At 41.1% G+C, this 18,138-nt stretch overlaps 2 protein-coding genes across 5 annotated transcripts in view; both read left to right on the top strand.

Moving 5' to 3' along the window:
* Positions 1-9,598, top strand: part of PLAG1 (PLAG1 zinc finger) — a 53,395-nt gene extending 43,797 nt beyond the window's left edge. For 3 of the 4 annotated variants that reach the window (XM_069854119.1, XM_069854120.1, XM_069854121.1), the window contains 2 exons: positions 2,513-2,871; positions 3,448-9,598. In XM_069854119.1, coding sequence (XP_069710220.1) covers positions 2,630-2,871; positions 3,448-4,711 — 1,506 coding nt within the window. In that variant the 5' untranslated portion in view covers positions 2,513-2,629 and the 3' untranslated portion in view covers positions 4,712-9,598. The remainder of the gene's footprint in view (positions 1-2,512; positions 2,872-3,447) is intronic. The other variant, XM_069854122.1, reaches the window with a different exon arrangement.
* Positions 9,599-16,297: 6,699 nt separating this feature from the next.
* On the top strand, positions 16,298-17,864 carry MOS (MOS proto-oncogene, serine/threonine kinase). The gene has a single exon (XM_069853109.1). The coding sequence runs from the start codon at positions 16,708-16,710 to the stop codon at positions 17,752-17,754; it is 1,047 nt and encodes a 348-aa protein (XP_069709210.1). The 5' UTR covers positions 16,298-16,707; the 3' UTR covers positions 17,755-17,864.
* The last annotated feature ends 274 nt before the right edge of the window (positions 17,865-18,138 follow it).

Below are 18,138 nucleotides of genomic sequence, written 5' to 3'. Positions count from 1 at the left end.
TAGGTAAGCATGGAGCGAGTTGGATTTTTTTCTTTCTCCCCTAGAATTTCATTTGTGAGGAGAGAGTAGGCTAAACCAAGATTTCGTTCCATATTCAGGCCAATATGTATAGAAGACCAGTGTGTTCATTTACTGGAAAGCACAATTAATTTTATTACCAGATTCTAATTAAAGCGTATATTGAAAAATCTCTCGGTCCACAAATTTGTAACGATTTTGATGTGAATCAGACCCTTCTTTTGATTACATTGGCAGCTCTATTGAAGTCTTTGGAACTGGTCTTCATTTACTCTTATTGCAGAAACACTGTGGTCTCAAGTCTCCAAACAACTGTTCCATTTTTTCACTTAAGAGCTAGAAAGCTACTCATGAGACAGAAAATAAAATTAGGCTGATTCTTTGAAGATCTGTGCGTCTTCCCACTCATGAAATTCATGTTTTCGGGCTTCATTCCATGAGTGGGAATGAGTTGGAGACAAATCTGAAACAATAACAGTCCTCAAAGAAACACTTTTCCTGTCACTGTGTATCTTTAAAGAGGTTAGTGCTTCCATATAAAGTTTGGGGGAGTAAAGGTGGTCTCAGAAAACATTTTGCTTAAGAAGGTAACATAGTTTAACCTCCATTCAAGGACTATAGGGTTGAAAGGCAGCAGATTTCCATCTCGGTGTGCCACTGTTTCTCTTCTCTCATAAAGACAAGGGATAAGTTATTGTGAGGTAGAAGGGTGAAGTATAGACAAAAACATACTCTGTGTATGCATTTCAAATGGAAATCTCAGTCTGAAGCTTTCATAAAATGCAGACATTAAAGAGGCACATCCACTACTCCCCTTCCCTGCCCACCCAGCCCTCCTGTCCTGCCATGCCTTGAGGAAAACACAGGCTGTTCTTTCTCCCTGCCTTCTTCAAGGACTGTTTAGTTATTTCCCCATCACACCCAGGTACTGCTCTCCACTTCCCCTCTGGAGCAGTGGGTTCCCTCGGTTTCTGCTGAGCCTCAGCAGGGCAGAGAGGACAGCTGAAACCAGGACCAGGCAGCCTCTGAGCTTTCCAGCCTCCCCTCGCTGCCAGTTGGGATGAGCCTGGGGAAGAGACCATTTTCATTATCAGAGATTTGGTAGGATAGAGCAGCTGTGCCTTGGTGCTCCCTGCCCAGCTCCCAGCCGCCCAGCTCCACCTGTCCCAGCAGCTGCTGGCTTCCCTGCCCTGTGCCAGGGGCTGGGGAGGTGGCCGGCTGCTGAGCCCCCGGCCTGGCCGCTGCCCCCGGCCTCAGTGCTGCCAAGCCCAGACACCTCTCACACAGCTGCCCCAGCGGAGGCTGGAGCGGGGGCAGCAGCTGCAGCACCAGGGCTGAGGGGGAGGTTGTTGCTTCAGAGAGCGAAGAGTCAAATTTGGGAGCTTTCTGGCTCTGCCTAATGCTTTCTTTAAGTGTCATCCTCCCACCATCCTCCTCCTCGCCCCTGCTGCTGAAGATGTCACACACGACCCTTGCCTGCAGTGGGTAGCACTGGATTTTGGGATCTGAAATATCGGTTGTGCTCCAATGATGAAAAAAGCTGTCAGCTACCTCTGACAAAGGAAGGCTGTTGAGTGCCCTGTAGTGGCGGGTGCCCAGTTGCCACTATACATTACTAGATGATGAATTTAAAGCTCATCACTCACAAGACAGATAGGAGGGTCATGCATCTCCTTTAGCTGAAAGCCTCTGTTTTAATTCATGGTTTGTGATGCCCCAGTGGAAGAAATAAAGAGCCTGTATCCTGAGAGCTAGCCTAAATCTCAGCACTCACAGCCCCTATGTCTTGCAGGATAGCACGAGGGCGGCTGGGGTCTCCAATGCTGGGCTGATAAAACTAGTCTATCAAATCTATCCATAATCCGTGGGATTTCTGTTGTTAATATGTCAAGTCTCTGTTAGCAGAGGGTAAGTTGACAGGATAATTTCACCTGCCATTAGCAATCATTGGCAATGCATAAATTTTACTAGAGTAAATGCATAGATGTGCAGTAATCACAAAGAAATGCACTCAAGAACATCAGCTTTGCCCCTCAGGTACTGCTGCTTTTTGTGCAGGTTTTCAGCATTTCGAGGCTTGCAGGTTTTCACTTTGGTAACTCTGTGTGTGCATGTGTGTGTGCATGTGTCTGTGCAAACGCCACAGGCAGGGCTTTCATTCCTTTGAAATCCAAAGCTGCCAAAAGCTGTCTGGATAGGCAGGGTAGGCTCTTTGCCTGATGCCTCCCGTAATCTGACAGAACCTTTGCTGTTCTCCATTAGTGCTTAAGGGGAAGGCTGTAAGGTGTGTTTTCAGGGCATATGTGGATCTGTTCATCCTGAGCAATGCATTTTAAGAGTTGCAGCAAATAGTGTAAAGAAACCTGGAAGTATTACATTAGACCAGCTGAACCTAATTTTATTTTTAAGTTTTATTCAGAAGCATCACATAGCAAGTAAACTTCAAAATCTAAGTTTAGTTACAAACTAGTTGTTTCTTATTTTTTTTTTCCAGTCCCCTTTTGCTTTCTTTTACGACCACATGAAACTTGAGAAGCCATCTAAAGCTAAATCATTTAGTGGAGTTGGGCAATTCCCAAGTGTCCAACAAGAAGGCCTGGTTTAGGCTGCGATGGCCACTGTCATTCCTGGTGATTTGTCAGAAGTAAGAGATACCCAGAAAGTCCCTTCAGGGAAACGTAAGCGTGGTGAAACCAAACCAAGAAAAAACTTTCCTTGCCAACTGTGTGACAAGGCCTTTAACAGTGTTGAGAAATTAAAGGTTCATTCATACTCTCACACAGGAGAGAGGCCCTACAAGTGCACACAACAAGACTGCACCAAGGCCTTTGTTTCTAAGTACAAATTACTAAGGTATTAAACTCTATTTATCTTTCAGATTATATTATCTATTTTATGTTGGCCGTGTAAAAGTATATATTTGTGTACGCCTTCAGCTGATTGCAGAGAGGATGTGTTAATTAAAGTAGTGATTGGATTGTTTCTAGAATACTAAATTACCTAAGTTTGCAAGCTAATGTCTTTGATTTTGTTTCTTAATTTGTTTTCTGCTTTTGTTTTCTGTTTGTTTGTTTGTTGTTTTTTTAATGAGCGTAGAATTTTCATTTGTATAAGGTTGTCATGAGAGAAAAAAAAAGAGTACGGACTGAAAATTTTTTGGCTATGGACTTTTACACGAATGCTTTCATACTTGCCCTTATACCCCTGTTACAGTAGCTAAAACCCACCCAAACTAAAGTGTCAGTTTAAGAGAAATGACTCGCATTTTGCTATATTTAAATTTGTCAAACTGTCTTTGTAGTGTCATGCTTTCAGTTAAAAGGTTCCGTTGCAAAGCAGCCCTTAGCGTAGTATTTAGCTGCCATTAAAAATGAGCACGTGTGTTTTTTGATCAAAATAATTACTTACAGAATATATCTGTGTTTAAAGGCATATGGCTACTCATTCTCCTGAGAAAACCCACAAGTGTAATTATTGTGAGAAAATGTTTCACCGAAAAGATCACCTAAAGAATCACCTACATACACACAATCCCAACAAAGAGGCCTTTAAGTGTGAAGAATGTGGAAAGAACTACAATACCAAGCTTGGGTTCAAACGTCACCTGGCTTTGCATGCTGCAACAAGCGGTGACCTCACCTGTAAGGTATGTTTGCAGACTTTTGAAAGCACAGGAGTGCTGCTGGAGCACCTAAAAACTCACGCAGGCAAGTCATCGGGTGGAGTGAAGGAGAAAAAACACCAGTGTGAACACTGTGATCGTCGGTTCTACACCCGAAAGGATGTCCGTAGACACATGGTAGTGCACACTGGAAGAAAGGACTTCCTCTGTCAGTACTGTGCACAGAGATTTGGGCGGAAGGATCACCTCACGCGCCACATGAAGAAAAGTCACAACCAAGAACTTTTGAAGGTCAAAACAGAGCCAATGGACCTTCTAGATCCCTTTACCTGCAATGTTTCTGTGCCTATTAAGGATGAGCTGCTTCCAGTGATGTCGTTACCTTCCAGTGAACTGACATCAAAGCCATTTACAAACACTTTGCAATTAAATCTCTACAACACTCAGATTCAGTCCATGCAGAGTTCTGCATCTGCACACCAAATGGTTGCCACATCGTTACCATTGGGAATGCCTTGTCCAATAGATATGGAGTCTGTCCACCCTTCTCACCAGCTATCATTGAAATATCCACTCGGTACTACCTCATATGCAATTTCTATGCCTGAAAAAGAACAGCCATTGAAAGGGGAAATTGAAAGTTACTTAATGGAGTTGCAAAGTGGTATGCCTTCTTCATCCCAGGATTCTCAAGCGTCTTCATCAAAGCTAGGGCTGGATCCACAAGTAGGGCCACTAGATGATGGGTCTGGGGAGGTTTCCCTTTCCAAGGGCTCCGTTCCTATTAGCGAACCTCTAAACACCCCATCATTGGACTTTTCTCAGCTGTTCAACTTCATACCTGTAAATGGCCCTCCCTATAATCCTTCTGTTTCAGTGGGAAATCTCGGAATGAGTTATACACAAGAGGAGGCACATTCTTCTATGACTCAACTTCCACCACAAACCCAGGATCCACAAGATCCTAGCAATAGTATAGGTCTTGGGTCTCTGCACTCGTTGTCAGCAGCTTTCACAAGCAGTCTAAGCACAACCACCACCCTACCACGATTTCATCAAGCTTTCCAATAGGATGTACAAAGCTGGCTTGTTACTGTCTATTTGTAGAAATGCCTTAGGTGACCATTTTTAACTTAGTGCCTACTATAAGACATTATAAATTCTCTGCTTTTGTACAATACCAATCTCATGAAGCCAGTAAGAAATTTAAATTAACTTTTTAAAAATGTTTTGAAAGTGTTTATTCTCAGCTGTGTTTACTTTGTCAGGTTTTTTTCTTAAAGAAACAGTCTCATTGTATTGTTTGCATTTTTACTGCCAATTGACACATTTAAAATGTTCAGTAGAAAGTCATCCCAAGCAAACTCTCAACAGTCATCCCTTTTTAAAAACTTTCAGCCATACCAGCTATTCCATTTTACTCATGTCAGTGGTAGAACACCACTTTTTTTACCTTTAAATATATTTCAGTATTTACAAAGAATCCAGCTAAAATATGTATCACAAAGGTTCCTGAAGATTTGGGAAAAAATTCTCCAGTCCCTTTCCAAACAAATCCTTTCCTCAAATGGAGACACGTCTGATCTGTTCTATAATGACAAATCTAAATTTTTAAAATAAATATAGAGTTCAGATTTTTCTGAAAACGTGTGTGTGTGTATATATAGAAGTCCATATATACACATGTACATATATATATATAGCATTTTGACTTGTATTGAAGTCATTATAAAAGATGTTAAGAATTTTGCCATTTTCTGGCTTAATTTTTTGTGGCCTGTTACAGATAACGGAAGAAAAAAATAGTTTAATTCTCTAAAGTCATGGCTGAACAGAATTTTGACAGAGAATCTCTGTTTGCCTGTGTGACAAATGTTTCAAGTTGAATTTGGAACTGTGATCTTGTGCTTTCATGACTCTGGTAGAGGGAAACAGGCAAAATTAATGGCTGATCTTGAAATATAAGAGTGTTGTAATTTAGTAATACAGAATATTTTGTCGCAGTTTTTGTTTTAATTCTTAACTTGCTGTTTTTTCTCTTTAGTAGCATAGAAAGAGTACTGCATAGGAATCTTCCAGTAGCGTATTCACATTTGTAGGCATCAGCCTTCTCCCAACAGCCACCGCCAAAGGGTGGATCAAGTCCAGCCAGAAAGTGTGTATCTAATTTCAGTTCAAAATAGTGTGCAGTCAGAGAGTGAATGTAAATTTGCAGATACCAGTTTGTTGTGTTTATTTTTATTGGAATGATCTTTTCAGTTGTGTTACATGGTGTGTTATGTCCTCCTAAGCAACAAGTTAGATGTTAATCACACTTTCTACACCTGGGTACTTGGTTAGGGTCTTTTTGCCCGTTGCCAAGATTTAAAGACAGGACTCTTAGGAGTGAAGTAAAAGCATATTGCTTACACCACTTTTACCTAATGCAATATACTCTATTCCCTAGCCCTTAATAACCAAAAGAGGAAAAAAAAAACCCAACCCTGTGATGCATGAAGGCAAACTAGATTTGCTTTAATTCAACAATAACATTCTTTTCCTTGTCATTTTTGTACAAGGAATTAAAAAATAGAAGTCACATACGTTAGTATCTCTCAAACAATAATGATGATTCATACAAGGTTTTAAAGTGGTTAAACTAATTATACTTCACGGAAACAAAAGTTGCTCCCATTTAAGGAGCTGATGCTCCAGATGTTTTATCAGTAGCTCCTACTTTTTTTTATTCTAGGAGCAATATGCAGGTGTAGTTCTACTATTTTATACATATGTGTATTTAAATTTTATTACTGAAAGATAACATTTTTATAAATGTGTTTGTGTTCCAAAGGCATTAAAATAAGGATGTATTAATAAGGAAAGTACCTTTTGAAATTCTGCAAACTACTCCTATGTTTTGGGTTTAGGAGCATGTTATTTCAAAGTGAGCTTTTAGCTCTGCTTCATGACTGCTTCCTCTGGTTTCTGTGAAACAGATTGCTTGCTTACTTACATCTTTAGTTGAATGATTTGTTCAATATTGCTTTTTTTCCTCATCACCTTTCTAAAGGAAGGAAAAACATAGATGAACAAAGCACAAGGTGAATGCAACCAAATGTAAGTCTAGTTTAAATCAACAACCATAATACATCCAGGAAGATCTCATGTTTATTCTCAGTCTCTTGAATCTGAGATGAAGATCATGCCTGCAGTGGGCCATGTCCCACACTGAGCTGAGCATCTGCAACTCCCCGATCAGCAGAGGAAGGTTGTTAGCGTTCAGCATACTGTAGCCAGGCCACCAGCGTGGCTGGGCAACCTCTGGCACGCAAATTTCCGATCTCTAGCAACTGTTTAGCAGTCTCAGTTGCCAATTAGACATGATTAAAAAACCAAAATCCAACAGACACTTTGCCAATGGCTGTTTCTTAGTGCATAGCCAGAATCCTTAACTACTTTGTTCGTGCCTTAGCTCCCTGAAAAGGGATTGACATTTCACTTTGGAGTTAGGTGTACATTTCACTTGAGAAATAGGGACCTCAGACAAGATATTGAACCTCATTCAGTCAGGGTTTCAGTGGGTGGCGGCACCAAGTCTGTTTGCCACTGAACTAGGATGTAGGGTAACATGGAAGCAGGCTGACACTGTAAGCAATACAACCACCACCATAGTGCTTTTGAATATCACTTAGGCAGAGTCAATATTGGCCACTACTAAACCATGAGTTTTTAAACCCCATTTTCTCAATTTCAGACGGATTCTCGGTGGGAGGGGGGAGGGCTGGCTGATCATGCACCACTCTTTGTGCAACTTCTAAACTTCTAGTAACGTTTGTTTTTTAAAAATATATATATATTTTTGTGTACTTGTTGCTTGTGCTTTATTTAGTAGTAAATTGTGGAATAGAGTGATTTATTGTTAATTTGGCAGTAGCGGTTTTTAAAAACCATATACTGACTGAAACATGAGCCAGAGCTGATTGCTTTATTAAGCTAATAATGAATGTTAAGAGTACATATTTTCAGGATCATTTGCCTAGTGAGCTAAACATGTATTATAGGCCAATATTTTTTAAAATAAAGCTTGGTCAACCTCTATGTTACACATATTACAAGATATAGCACTTTCAAAAAGAAAACCTAAACCTTTTAAGAAAAATTCTTACAGGTTATGCTTTTTATTATAAAACCTTTTATTATAATTTGTTTCAAGTGCCATTAGATTACATATATGTAGGCCTTTGGTATAATGCTTTGTGTACAAAATGGTAGACATTGTAATTTTAAACAGGTACATTTTTACAGTGTTTTCTTATCAATTTGCTATATTGCACAGAACCAGTGTGTCTTTCTTAAGGGTTTTACAATGGTTTTTACTAGGTTTACATGTTTCAAACTACACTGTCTTCTACTGCCATTTGAATACCAGTCAAAAAAACTAGGAGTTTGTCCTCACCAATTGCAAACTGTGTCCTCTGGAGTTCTGGATGGTAAACTATGGCAAAAATGTTTAACATGCAGTATTTGATACAGATATTTTTTGACATATCCTATCATTGCTATGCTGCTGTCTGAAGTTAACTTAGGGCCTGATCCTGCGTCCATAAATGTCAGAGGGAGCAGGATTGCATCCTTCATTATGTCTGTCTCATACACTGGTTTAGCAGCTCATCCTGTATTCTTCTCAGTCCATACATAAGCCTCTGAAGTAAATGTACTTATCTGGTATGTAGTGAACCATATAGGCTTAGCTTCCCATCCTGCATCCTCCCAGTGTACAGTTAAAGCCACAGCCTACTTAGCATCGCGCTCAACCTACAAAAAATGCCACAGTAGTTCAAAATGTGTTTGGATAGTCCCAAAGCTTTTATGCAATAAGGGTGTCTTACTTTTGTTGGAAGGCAGTGTCTTTTGATAACAGTTATCTAGCCCTGGAAGTGACACAGAACTATTGCTAATCATATGTAAACACTTTTCAGTATAAGCTTCAGTGGTACAGTTGAACCAGAGTGAATGTTTATCTCCTCAGAAACACTCCTGCAATATTGTTATATTGGATCATGCTGCTAATGTAACTTGGGATACAACTCCTTTCATGGTGCTACAAACCTCCCTGTCTCATTCAGATGTATTTTTACCCATAGAAAAAAGGACTATACTAGACCTATAGTTGTATGATATATTTTTATACTGTGACTTAATTTGTCATTAATGAACTTTGTGCAACACCACAACGTATTCATATGCACTTGCAGAAGTAAAATTTTGGACATGCAAATTTAAACGCTGACAAGCCCAGCTCTTGTTCACAAAAATAGGTGACTGCTAGTTAAAATTAAATGTGGGCTTTTTATATGGTGTGGAGTGAAGAACATGCTATGTATTACTAAAAGCCTTTGAATTCAGACAAAACCTGGTATATTGGGGAATGGTGATACACCCAAACCTGACTTGGATTGCTGAAATTATATTTTTAGCTAGTGGAAAAATTGTTTGGACTTGTATGCTAAAATGTTTTAATGATAAAAGTTTTGAGTCAAAAATAGAGAAAAAAAAACACAGAAACCCCTGCATTCCAGACTCAATTTGTATATGTTTCTTGCATTTAAAATTCGCTATCCTGTGATATGGGAAATCGAGTTGCTTATCATGTATATGTACTTTAAAATGTATTCACAAACTACTGTTGTATTTGTATAAAATATAGACAGAAAGATTGCATATATATTTTTGTGTATAAGCTCTGTAAAATAGCAATCACATTATGAAGCTGCAGCAGAACTTCATTTTAAACATTCACATCCAAAGAAACAGACTATTTATTGTCCACATACCCTGATTATTAAATATACCTTGCTGCTATTAAACAATAGTGCTGCAGCTTCTTGTGGCCTACAGTGTTATGTTTGCTGTACAAAAATATGTGAACTCCACAAAATATATCAATAAAATTACAGAATGGTTTTAGTTAATGAATAACTTATGCCTGGCATTTCAATAGAAAATCTTGATCTGCATGTTTGGGATTACAGTAAGTAATTACAACCAGTTTTGCTGGGTGTAGTTACTCTGCGTTTGAAAAGGTATAACTGTCTTTCTAATTTATGACTCGTAAAATGTCAGTTTTTCAGAAAATCTTAAAGCAAAAGTGTCTGCGTTTCATTATTTGACCAAGGAAAAAAATTGGATTATGCTACTGTGTCTGTGACAAGACAGATCTGAACTGAAGGAAGCAATTGAATTTGCTATCAGATTGCACTTTGAAAAGCTGCGAGAGACTGGAAGGTAAGTTTGGGGTTTCTGAAGTGGGATCACTTGTTTGGGAGATGTAGGTGAATGATTCTCCGTGACTTCAGATGCATACAAGTAATTTACATCAATTGTTACAGTCTGTAGAATAAATTCTAAGGGTGTGGCATGTGCTGGGCACAGTATGTGGGTTATCTCTCTGAAGTATTTCCAGGAGAAACTCTGTTGCGTTGATCCCATAGATCTCCTGTCTGCCCGTGACACTGACGAAGAAGTCTGACTCTAGTGCATGGAGGGAAGAGGTGCTACGCAGCCAGACAAGCAGCCTGCTCACAACTGCAGAAAGTTGCCTCTCTGCTCATTCCTCACAGTTGTTCCCTAGCATAGACTGTTTGCCAGGAAAGTAAAAGACTAGCATTTCACGTTTCATTGCTTTTTGGAACGTATTTTGTTAACATCCGCAGCATTGTCTGTGTTTTCCTGCTTTTGGGTTCCTCTCTTTTCCAAGTCTTGACTTTTTAGATTTCTTGCTGTAACACTATCCAAAAGAAATGATTGTTACAGAGAGTTGTTGGCTTTTGCTTTCTCTGTATGCAGACGTTTTTCCTTTCTTGTGATCCCTACCCCTTTCCTCTGAGCTGGCTTACCACTTCTGTGTCACAAGTTTCTAACTTGCTTGAGACAGTTGGTCTTGCTATGTTGAGAGCTAAAAGCTCTACAGATGCTCTATGGTACGAAACACTGCACAGCCATTTGTCCCCACCCCTAAGAGAGAAGCACCCCAATGTGTCACTATCATAGCTGGTCTCACCCACCGTTAGTGATTTACATGTCCTCCTTCCAAACAGACAGACTCCAGAAACTCTCGGCCTCCGTCACAACTGGAATGTGATTGCGTGGATATCTACCTTACATCTAGAGATCGCTTGGTGCGGTCCCTCCAGAGCTTTCTTTGTTAGAGCCACAGACATGTTCCCTTCTTTCTCTTTCCTCTAACCACCCCTTTCCAAAACTTGCGTAAGAAAGTACATAAAAATGGTCCTTCAGTGTGCTCTATACCTGATCTTGCTGTCCTCCAGGAGCGGAAGAGAAAGACAATTGTGTTTTCCCCCTTCGCTCTCCTCCTTTTCCTTCCCACATATAAGCATGTCCTAGGACAAGGAGTCATCTTTGGACAGAGAAGCCCAAAACTGATGCAGATCTGCTGTTGGACTAGCAGGAACTGAGGAACTATGCGCTGTTGGCTTCCCTGCTTTGCAAATCAAAACATTTTATTAAATCTGATAAAAATTAAATTTTCCAAAGTGGCAGTTACTGTATAGGCACAGCAAAGGTTGGCGATCACAAAGAGGCAGCAAGTGGCGCAAAGATAAGCTGCATTACAAAATGCAGTCTGTGCTTAAAAGTTTGAGAAGAGCACTGGAGGATTAACTGCTGCTTATCATTGTGAGCTGGGGCCCTTAGCAAATAAACAGCAATGCTGTTATTTCTGTGTTTTGAGCAACATGGGAGATAGCGCTGTTGACAATGACAGACCCCAGTTTGAAGTTCCTGCTTATGTGATATATCCCAGGTAATTCAGTATACACATTCTTGATTCCTAATAAAGGTCTAACATCTTGCCCAGTATTTTTATTTTGATATGTTTATTTCTTGTAGTGATCTGTGTGTCCTTAAGAACTGAACATTTTCCAAGAAATAAGTATTTTTTAAAAAATACAATTAGTTGTATTCTTCATTGTCATCATAATCCCACAGCCTTTTCTCCTTTGGGGACATCTGTGTCGTAAAATCACCAGCTACAAAGCTAGTTGGCCTCAGCGGGGAATGGAGAGACATCAGCTATCACTGCGCACTGAAAACAGGACTATAGTAATACACACTGTAGCTGGGCTGGAAATTATTTGCATTGATCCTCAATAATTTGCTCATGGCATTGATTTTCCCTGTTGTCTTGAACTACAATGTATAAAGAAGAAGAAGAAGAATGGTTTAGTGTCATTTTCATATAAATCAGATCTCTGCTTGATGCATGTAAGATAATGCTGAGAACCTAATTAGTCATGGTTTATGAAAATCAGTACATTGCTTAAACTTTTGTGTGTGTATGTATGTGTGTATGTGTAGGTATGTATGTGTACGTGTATGTGTGAATGGGAGGATAGCAAACCTGGAAAAGTCAAGAAATTAGCTTTATTTTGGTTTGGTTTACTTCAGGAAATTTAAGTCTGAAGTGTTTGTGCTTTACAAGTCCAAAATGAGTTACGCAGCTTGTAAAGGTATCGCCTAGTTAACACAGTATGTGGTTTCCCAGGCAAGTTGGAAGAGTTTCTTCTAAATACTTAATTAATCTATGAGAGACAGCAAATTATCTGTGGGGTGCACAGCCTCCTGCAAGGAAGGTGTTTGTCAGCTGTCCTTGTGTAGTGTTAGATACAGCAGAAGAATTGTGTAAGCTGTGCCTCTGAAATGAAGCTCAACTCTGGCTTATTGCCTTTGTCTTAAATTCTTATGCACGTGGTCATGGGTAGATCTTTAAGTTCCTTCCCAAGTGCTTACATTGAAGAAGAAAATAAAATACAGACTATATGGTTATGGGGTCATGGCGTGAATGAGCAACATCTGAGCTCTAACATAGGAACATCAAATATAAAACATTATTGACAAATAAACAGAGACTAAACCTGCAAATTCACTGAAGTCTGTCCTCACCTAACAATGGTCTCCTCTTTGTCAGTGCCTGACTCCTTGTACCAGTAAAGCACAGGACTGCTCCATTGTTAATGTGCTCCATTCAGCTTAGGCATATTTTTCTTCTGCAGTATTTTAACAAGCATCTTATTCACTGATGCAAAGGGTGTAGCAACATGCTTGATCTGCATGACCCATTTTAATCAGGCAGGTGTAATCCTCCATAACTTAGGACAACTTCTGATAATTTGCAGTGGCCCACCAGAGTGCCCAGGCCATCATTTCGGCGCCACTGAATTTAGCTGGTCCTCTTGCCTCTTCCCCTCTTTATGAAGAAGTGGTGCTTACAGGGACCCCCCATGCTTGTTCTGTCCGTGTGTGTGTTACAGAGCCATGGGGCTGAGCATTATCTGTGTTAATGGGATTGTGCGAACTGCTGGGAGACCCTCACCTGACCCTTTTATACTTCAGTCCTAGGCATCGGCATTAAACCTACTGTACCTGGAAAGACACTGTGACCAAGCCGTAGAGTAGCACTAACGTTATCCCCTGGGACCTTTGCTGTAGGTGATTCTTTTTTCTCATTAAAGCATTGGGGCTGTTTTCTAAGTTCTTAAGCTACTAGTCTCAAATTCCACCATTACTTGTAGTCATCTCCCTATGGCCCAGCAAAGTTAGCTTTGCTCTAGGGACGAGACTGCAAAACCAGTTTTGAACAATTTGGCGGAATATACTGCACGGAGGTGCCTGCCATACGACAGCAGTAAAACTGCCAGCATAGGTACCCGTCTTTGCGTGGCCAGAAAGTATTGCTAGAGGTTGGAGCCCGTATTTCACATTTTTATTATCTTTATCCCTAAATTTAGACTCTCTCAGCACATCTCAAGGTGCTCTTTTAATATTGTGATGTTACTCTATAGGTCCAGCAGGTCCCAGGCTGTTGTCCTTGATTCACTGGTAGTCACCGAGGCCTCAGTAAATTAGTTGTGAAACCTCACCTGGCAAGCTAGTGCCTTCAGTTAAAACCTCAGTGCTTTCAGATAAGGAGAGTCTTTGCTCCATGCACTTGAACACACTGAGTAGCCTCACTGGAAAGGCATAAGCATCAAAAAGCATCAAGCAGCTGTTTGGCAAAGTGTGTTTGAAACTTGATCTTATTTATAAACTAGGGTTTAACCTTTTACAATGTTTATTATTATTACATCTCTGTTCCAAAGATCAGCTGTAAAATAGCATCACAGTTCTTGCAGATGTATTTGTTCTTTGCATTTGGGTTTACCTCTGCCTGCTTTAATGAAAACTTGCCTGTATTTGCTATCCCAAGGTGTCATTTGTCTCACCAAAACAACCAAACAACAATGTTAACTGGATTCATTTTTGGCTTGTGCTTGTAGCTAAAATGGTTCATCAGTGACTTGTTTTCAGAGCAAGCCTGGCTATGGAATGGCTTCTAATAATATTGCTTACACCTGCTCTCAGGCAACTCTGAGAATCATCTGAAACTGAAATACTATGTGTAAAGAATATATGTTTATCACCAAGTCCTAAACTGAGAACACAAGGACTGCCAGTAAATGGATAAAAAAGAAAACTTTGATTTGAAGCTGGGAAGAAAACATCTCGGAAATCACTAAAGCACAGGCAAAGGAATCATCTTTTGAAAGTAGGACTGTAATTTAAGTACTTAAGAGATAAATTTGACTCCTTTAGCAAGATGATAAAGTAATTTAGTAGAAACATAATGCTACCCCTATACAGCAAAGCAGTTCTTAGAAGCCACTGGACAGCCAGGCCTTCAAGGGTTTGTTACATGGTACATCAACCAAATACACGAAGAATAAATCACTGATAGTGGAAAAGAACATAAGTACACACTCATAAACTCCCTCGAATCAGTTCCAATCCCCAGTTCTGTCCTTTTCCTGTCTTAGACAAAGCTTAGATTTTGGTCAAGGTGCCTCGGTGGTGTGGTTCTTACCAGCCAAACTGTGGAGTTTGGAATGTGCTCTCTATTGTGCCAAGTCACATCTGTATCAGTCCATTAAGGCCCTTCCTATTAGGGCTGATTTCTTCTGTCCAGCAACTCAACAAACAGCAGGAATAACTAACAGCAACAGCAAACAAAACATTTCTGTATTCCTGACATACAAGCGAAAGATAAAGGAGTGAGACTGATTCTGTTTTCCTTCTCAGCTGAAAGCACAGGTGAAGCTGGGCAGCTGTTGCAGCATCGGATGTTCAGGAATGTTTTACTTGTAGAAATACAACACACAGGCTTGGAACAAAACCATTGCTGCCACAAGTTATGGTAGCTGTGATGGTAGCAGCCCTTGGGGCGCAGACTGTTTTTCCTTCTCGTCACTTATTCCTGCTGCATTTTCTGCTGATGACTTCTGATTCATACAGCTCCTGTCTTGCTTGAGGAAACAGCAGTGGAATGGGAACAGTGAGGTTGGAGGCTGCTGTGGGTTCCTCTGAGGAAGGCTAGACGGGGGCAATGGGGCAGCTTGTGGCCGGCTGCCCTCCAAAACTGGCTACCCAGGCCATGCTGTGGCTCCCTCCTCTGGCAATGGTGGAGCTAAAGGGGGCTGTGATGTGCGACAGAGACATCCTACAGCAATTGTGTCTCCTGGGAAGTTGCTAGGCTGAGTCATCAATGAATTACAGGAAAATAACATGAAGAATAAAAGCCTGCTTCCTTTTAAATCTGTTTTAATCGTGTTCATGTTGAAAGACACTGGATGTCCCCCTTGCTCCAGTCCTCAGCAGGACAGTAAATTATGTAAGTCTGTCTAGGTCGCAGAATATACCCCTTTTCCTCTTCAAAAGTTTACTATATTCCCCAAGAATGATACAATATGCGTGTCATTACAGGGGCGAAGCAGAAAGGTTTTTAGCAGGAAAGGATAATAGGAAAGTTACCTAAACAGGGAACAACTGGAAGAGGGATTGGGCAGGGGCCAGGGGGCAAGGGGGTGGCATGGAGTTTGAAAAACATAGTATGGAAGGTCTGGTATATCATTCCAGGTGAGATTTCAACCAAAGAAATTTGGGAATAGTCCTAAACCTAACCCCTTGTTTTATGAACCTGATTTTACTGCTGTGTTCTACAGCATTCAAAATCTCCAGATATTCTCCCATAACTGTCAGCTTAACAGGTCTTCTCTCAGACCCATTATCCACACATCCTTACACCTATTCCTCTGTCAACCATCTTTCTCTTTGAACCTTCTCTGCCGCCTTAACCTGATGAAAACAGTTTGTAGTAAGTGCACTTCTTCCATAAGAAGGCTGAAGTTCCTGGAGAATTCATAGCAGAGACTGTTTCTTTGCAGCTTTTATATACTAGAGGGCACAGAAGCCCATGCAAGAATTTAGACCCCTTAACAGCACTCAGAAAATTGGCACAAAACATCCTTATTCTCTCCAGTATAGTATCGCTTGCTGCAACTTTTCATTTCCATCACAACTCACCTGCCTAGAAAGTATGTTCCACAAAGACTGAGGACTTTTGCATACAAGCACAAAAGCACAGTGCTGCTCAGAAAAGGAGTGCAAAATACCTGTTGTCTCCACAGCTTACTTCACTGACTATTTAAAACTACACTGAAGCTCAGTCATGTTTAAGTGGCAGGTTTCTACAAACACACTTTTACATTCAGTTATGCCTGATATATCCTCATCAAACGCCAACACTCACCATTTCGGCTGCTTCCTCTAACAATGACTTTGAGCTGTTTGATGCGTCTGATGCAGATCAGTCCTGCCTGGAGCCACAGTGAAATGTATTCAGCAATCACTGTTTTATTTATCCCAAAGCATTTTGGTAGAAGCATTCAACAGGCAGAACATCTTTCTTTTCTCTTGATATTAGAAATGATGTGAAATACATATGAGTTAATATCTTTTTGGCTTTAAATCCATTTGCCTTGACTTTCTAGAGATTTACTTCAGAGTTGGAGGAGAATGTTTCCAGGTGAGCCTGATTGGATTCAGCTAGTAGAGACAGATGCAGTTCATTTAGGGGTGGGAGGGAGAATGGTGAAGAGAGGATAAAAGGCATTGGAAGCCACTCCAGAGTCCTTTCTGTCAGAGAAACTTCCCAGTCTTCTGTCTTAGAGGCTGCCCATTGGTTTTGCTACCTTATTATGCCCTCACCCATTCCTCTTAATTGTTTTCTTCCTTTGGAGTTTTCCCCATCTGTGGATTTGCGACCTTGCAGCAGCCCCTTAGTTATCCCTGGTAAAGATAGCAAAAACTTCCTCGGAGAAACTCCTTCAGTCAGGACTCGCCGTTTGCCTCCGCGCCTGGCCTGGTGCTCCATTGACTGGGATCAGCTCTGCCTCCTGCAGCCCCTGGGCTCTGGTGGCTTCGGTTCTGTCTACAAAGCTACCTACCACGGGGCAACTGTGGCTGTGAAGCAGGTGAAGAACAGCAGCAAAAACCGACTGGCATCCCGACAGAGCTTCTGGGCTGAGCTGAATGTCGCCTGGTTGCAGCACGATAATGTGGTACGTGTGGTGGCTGCCAGCACTTGTGCCCCGGCCAGCCAGAACAGCCTGGGCACCATCATTATGGAGTATGTGGGGAACATCACCCTGCACCATGTAATTTATGGTACTAGCAATGCCTGGAGACAGGGGGAGGATGATGGAGGATGTGGAAGGAAGACCCTGAGCATGGAAGAGACTGTGTGCTATTCCTGTGACATTATGACTGGCTTAGACTTTCTTCACTCCCAGGGCATTGTGCACTTGGACCTGAAGCCTGCAAATGTCTTTATTACTGAGCAGGGGGCATGCAAGATTGGAGACTTTGGGTGCTCCCAGAAACTGGAGGAGGGCTTGTCCCAGAGCCCCCATGTTTGTCAGCAAGGGGGCACATACACACACCGCGCCCCTGAGCTCCTCAAGGGAGAGAGGGTCACTGCCAAAGCAGATATCTACTCATTCGCTATCACCCTCTGGCAAATCATCATGCGTGAGCAGCCCTACCAGGGTGAGCGGCAGCACGTGCTCTACGCTGTGGTTGCCTATAACTTACGCCCTTCGCTGGCTGCCGCTGTTTTCCATGAGTCACCAATGGGCCAGAGACTCCAGAGCATCATTAGCTGCTGCTGGAAGGCTAATGTGGAGGAGCGTCTGAGCGCAGCCCAGCTGCTTCCCAGCCTCAGGGCCCTCAAGGAGACCCTCTAGGAAAACTCGGAACTCTTATTGTTTCTTTTATTATTGACTTCTCTTTCCCTCTGCCTTTCTCTAAAAAAATGAATTTAGTCCCTATGTGTTCTAAAGGCTTTGTTGCTGGTTTTAATATTTGGAAAAAAGAAAAAAAGAAAGAAACTGCTTTGTTATTAGAAGACTGTAAATAAAGATATTTAACAAAACTGGATTTTTACCATGGGAGGGGATGGAGGCAAAGATCAAGGCATTGGCAAATATGACTTTTTCTGGTCAATCTGTTATGTGCTGCTGTGCTTGGGAAAAACTGAGGAATGTGATGTGCAGGAAAATACTTGTTTTCAAGTAAGTGAAGTACAAAAAAGGGCTGGTTTTGAAAGGCTCTTTGTATGTAATGCCTTT

This window comes from Phaenicophaeus curvirostris, chromosome 3, assembly GCF_032191515.1.
Source record: "Phaenicophaeus curvirostris isolate KB17595 chromosome 3, BPBGC_Pcur_1.0, whole genome shotgun sequence".
Classification (NCBI taxonomy): domain Eukaryota; kingdom Metazoa; phylum Chordata; class Aves; order Cuculiformes; family Cuculidae; genus Phaenicophaeus; species Phaenicophaeus curvirostris.
This window is presented reverse-complemented; position numbering and strand designations above follow the sequence as displayed.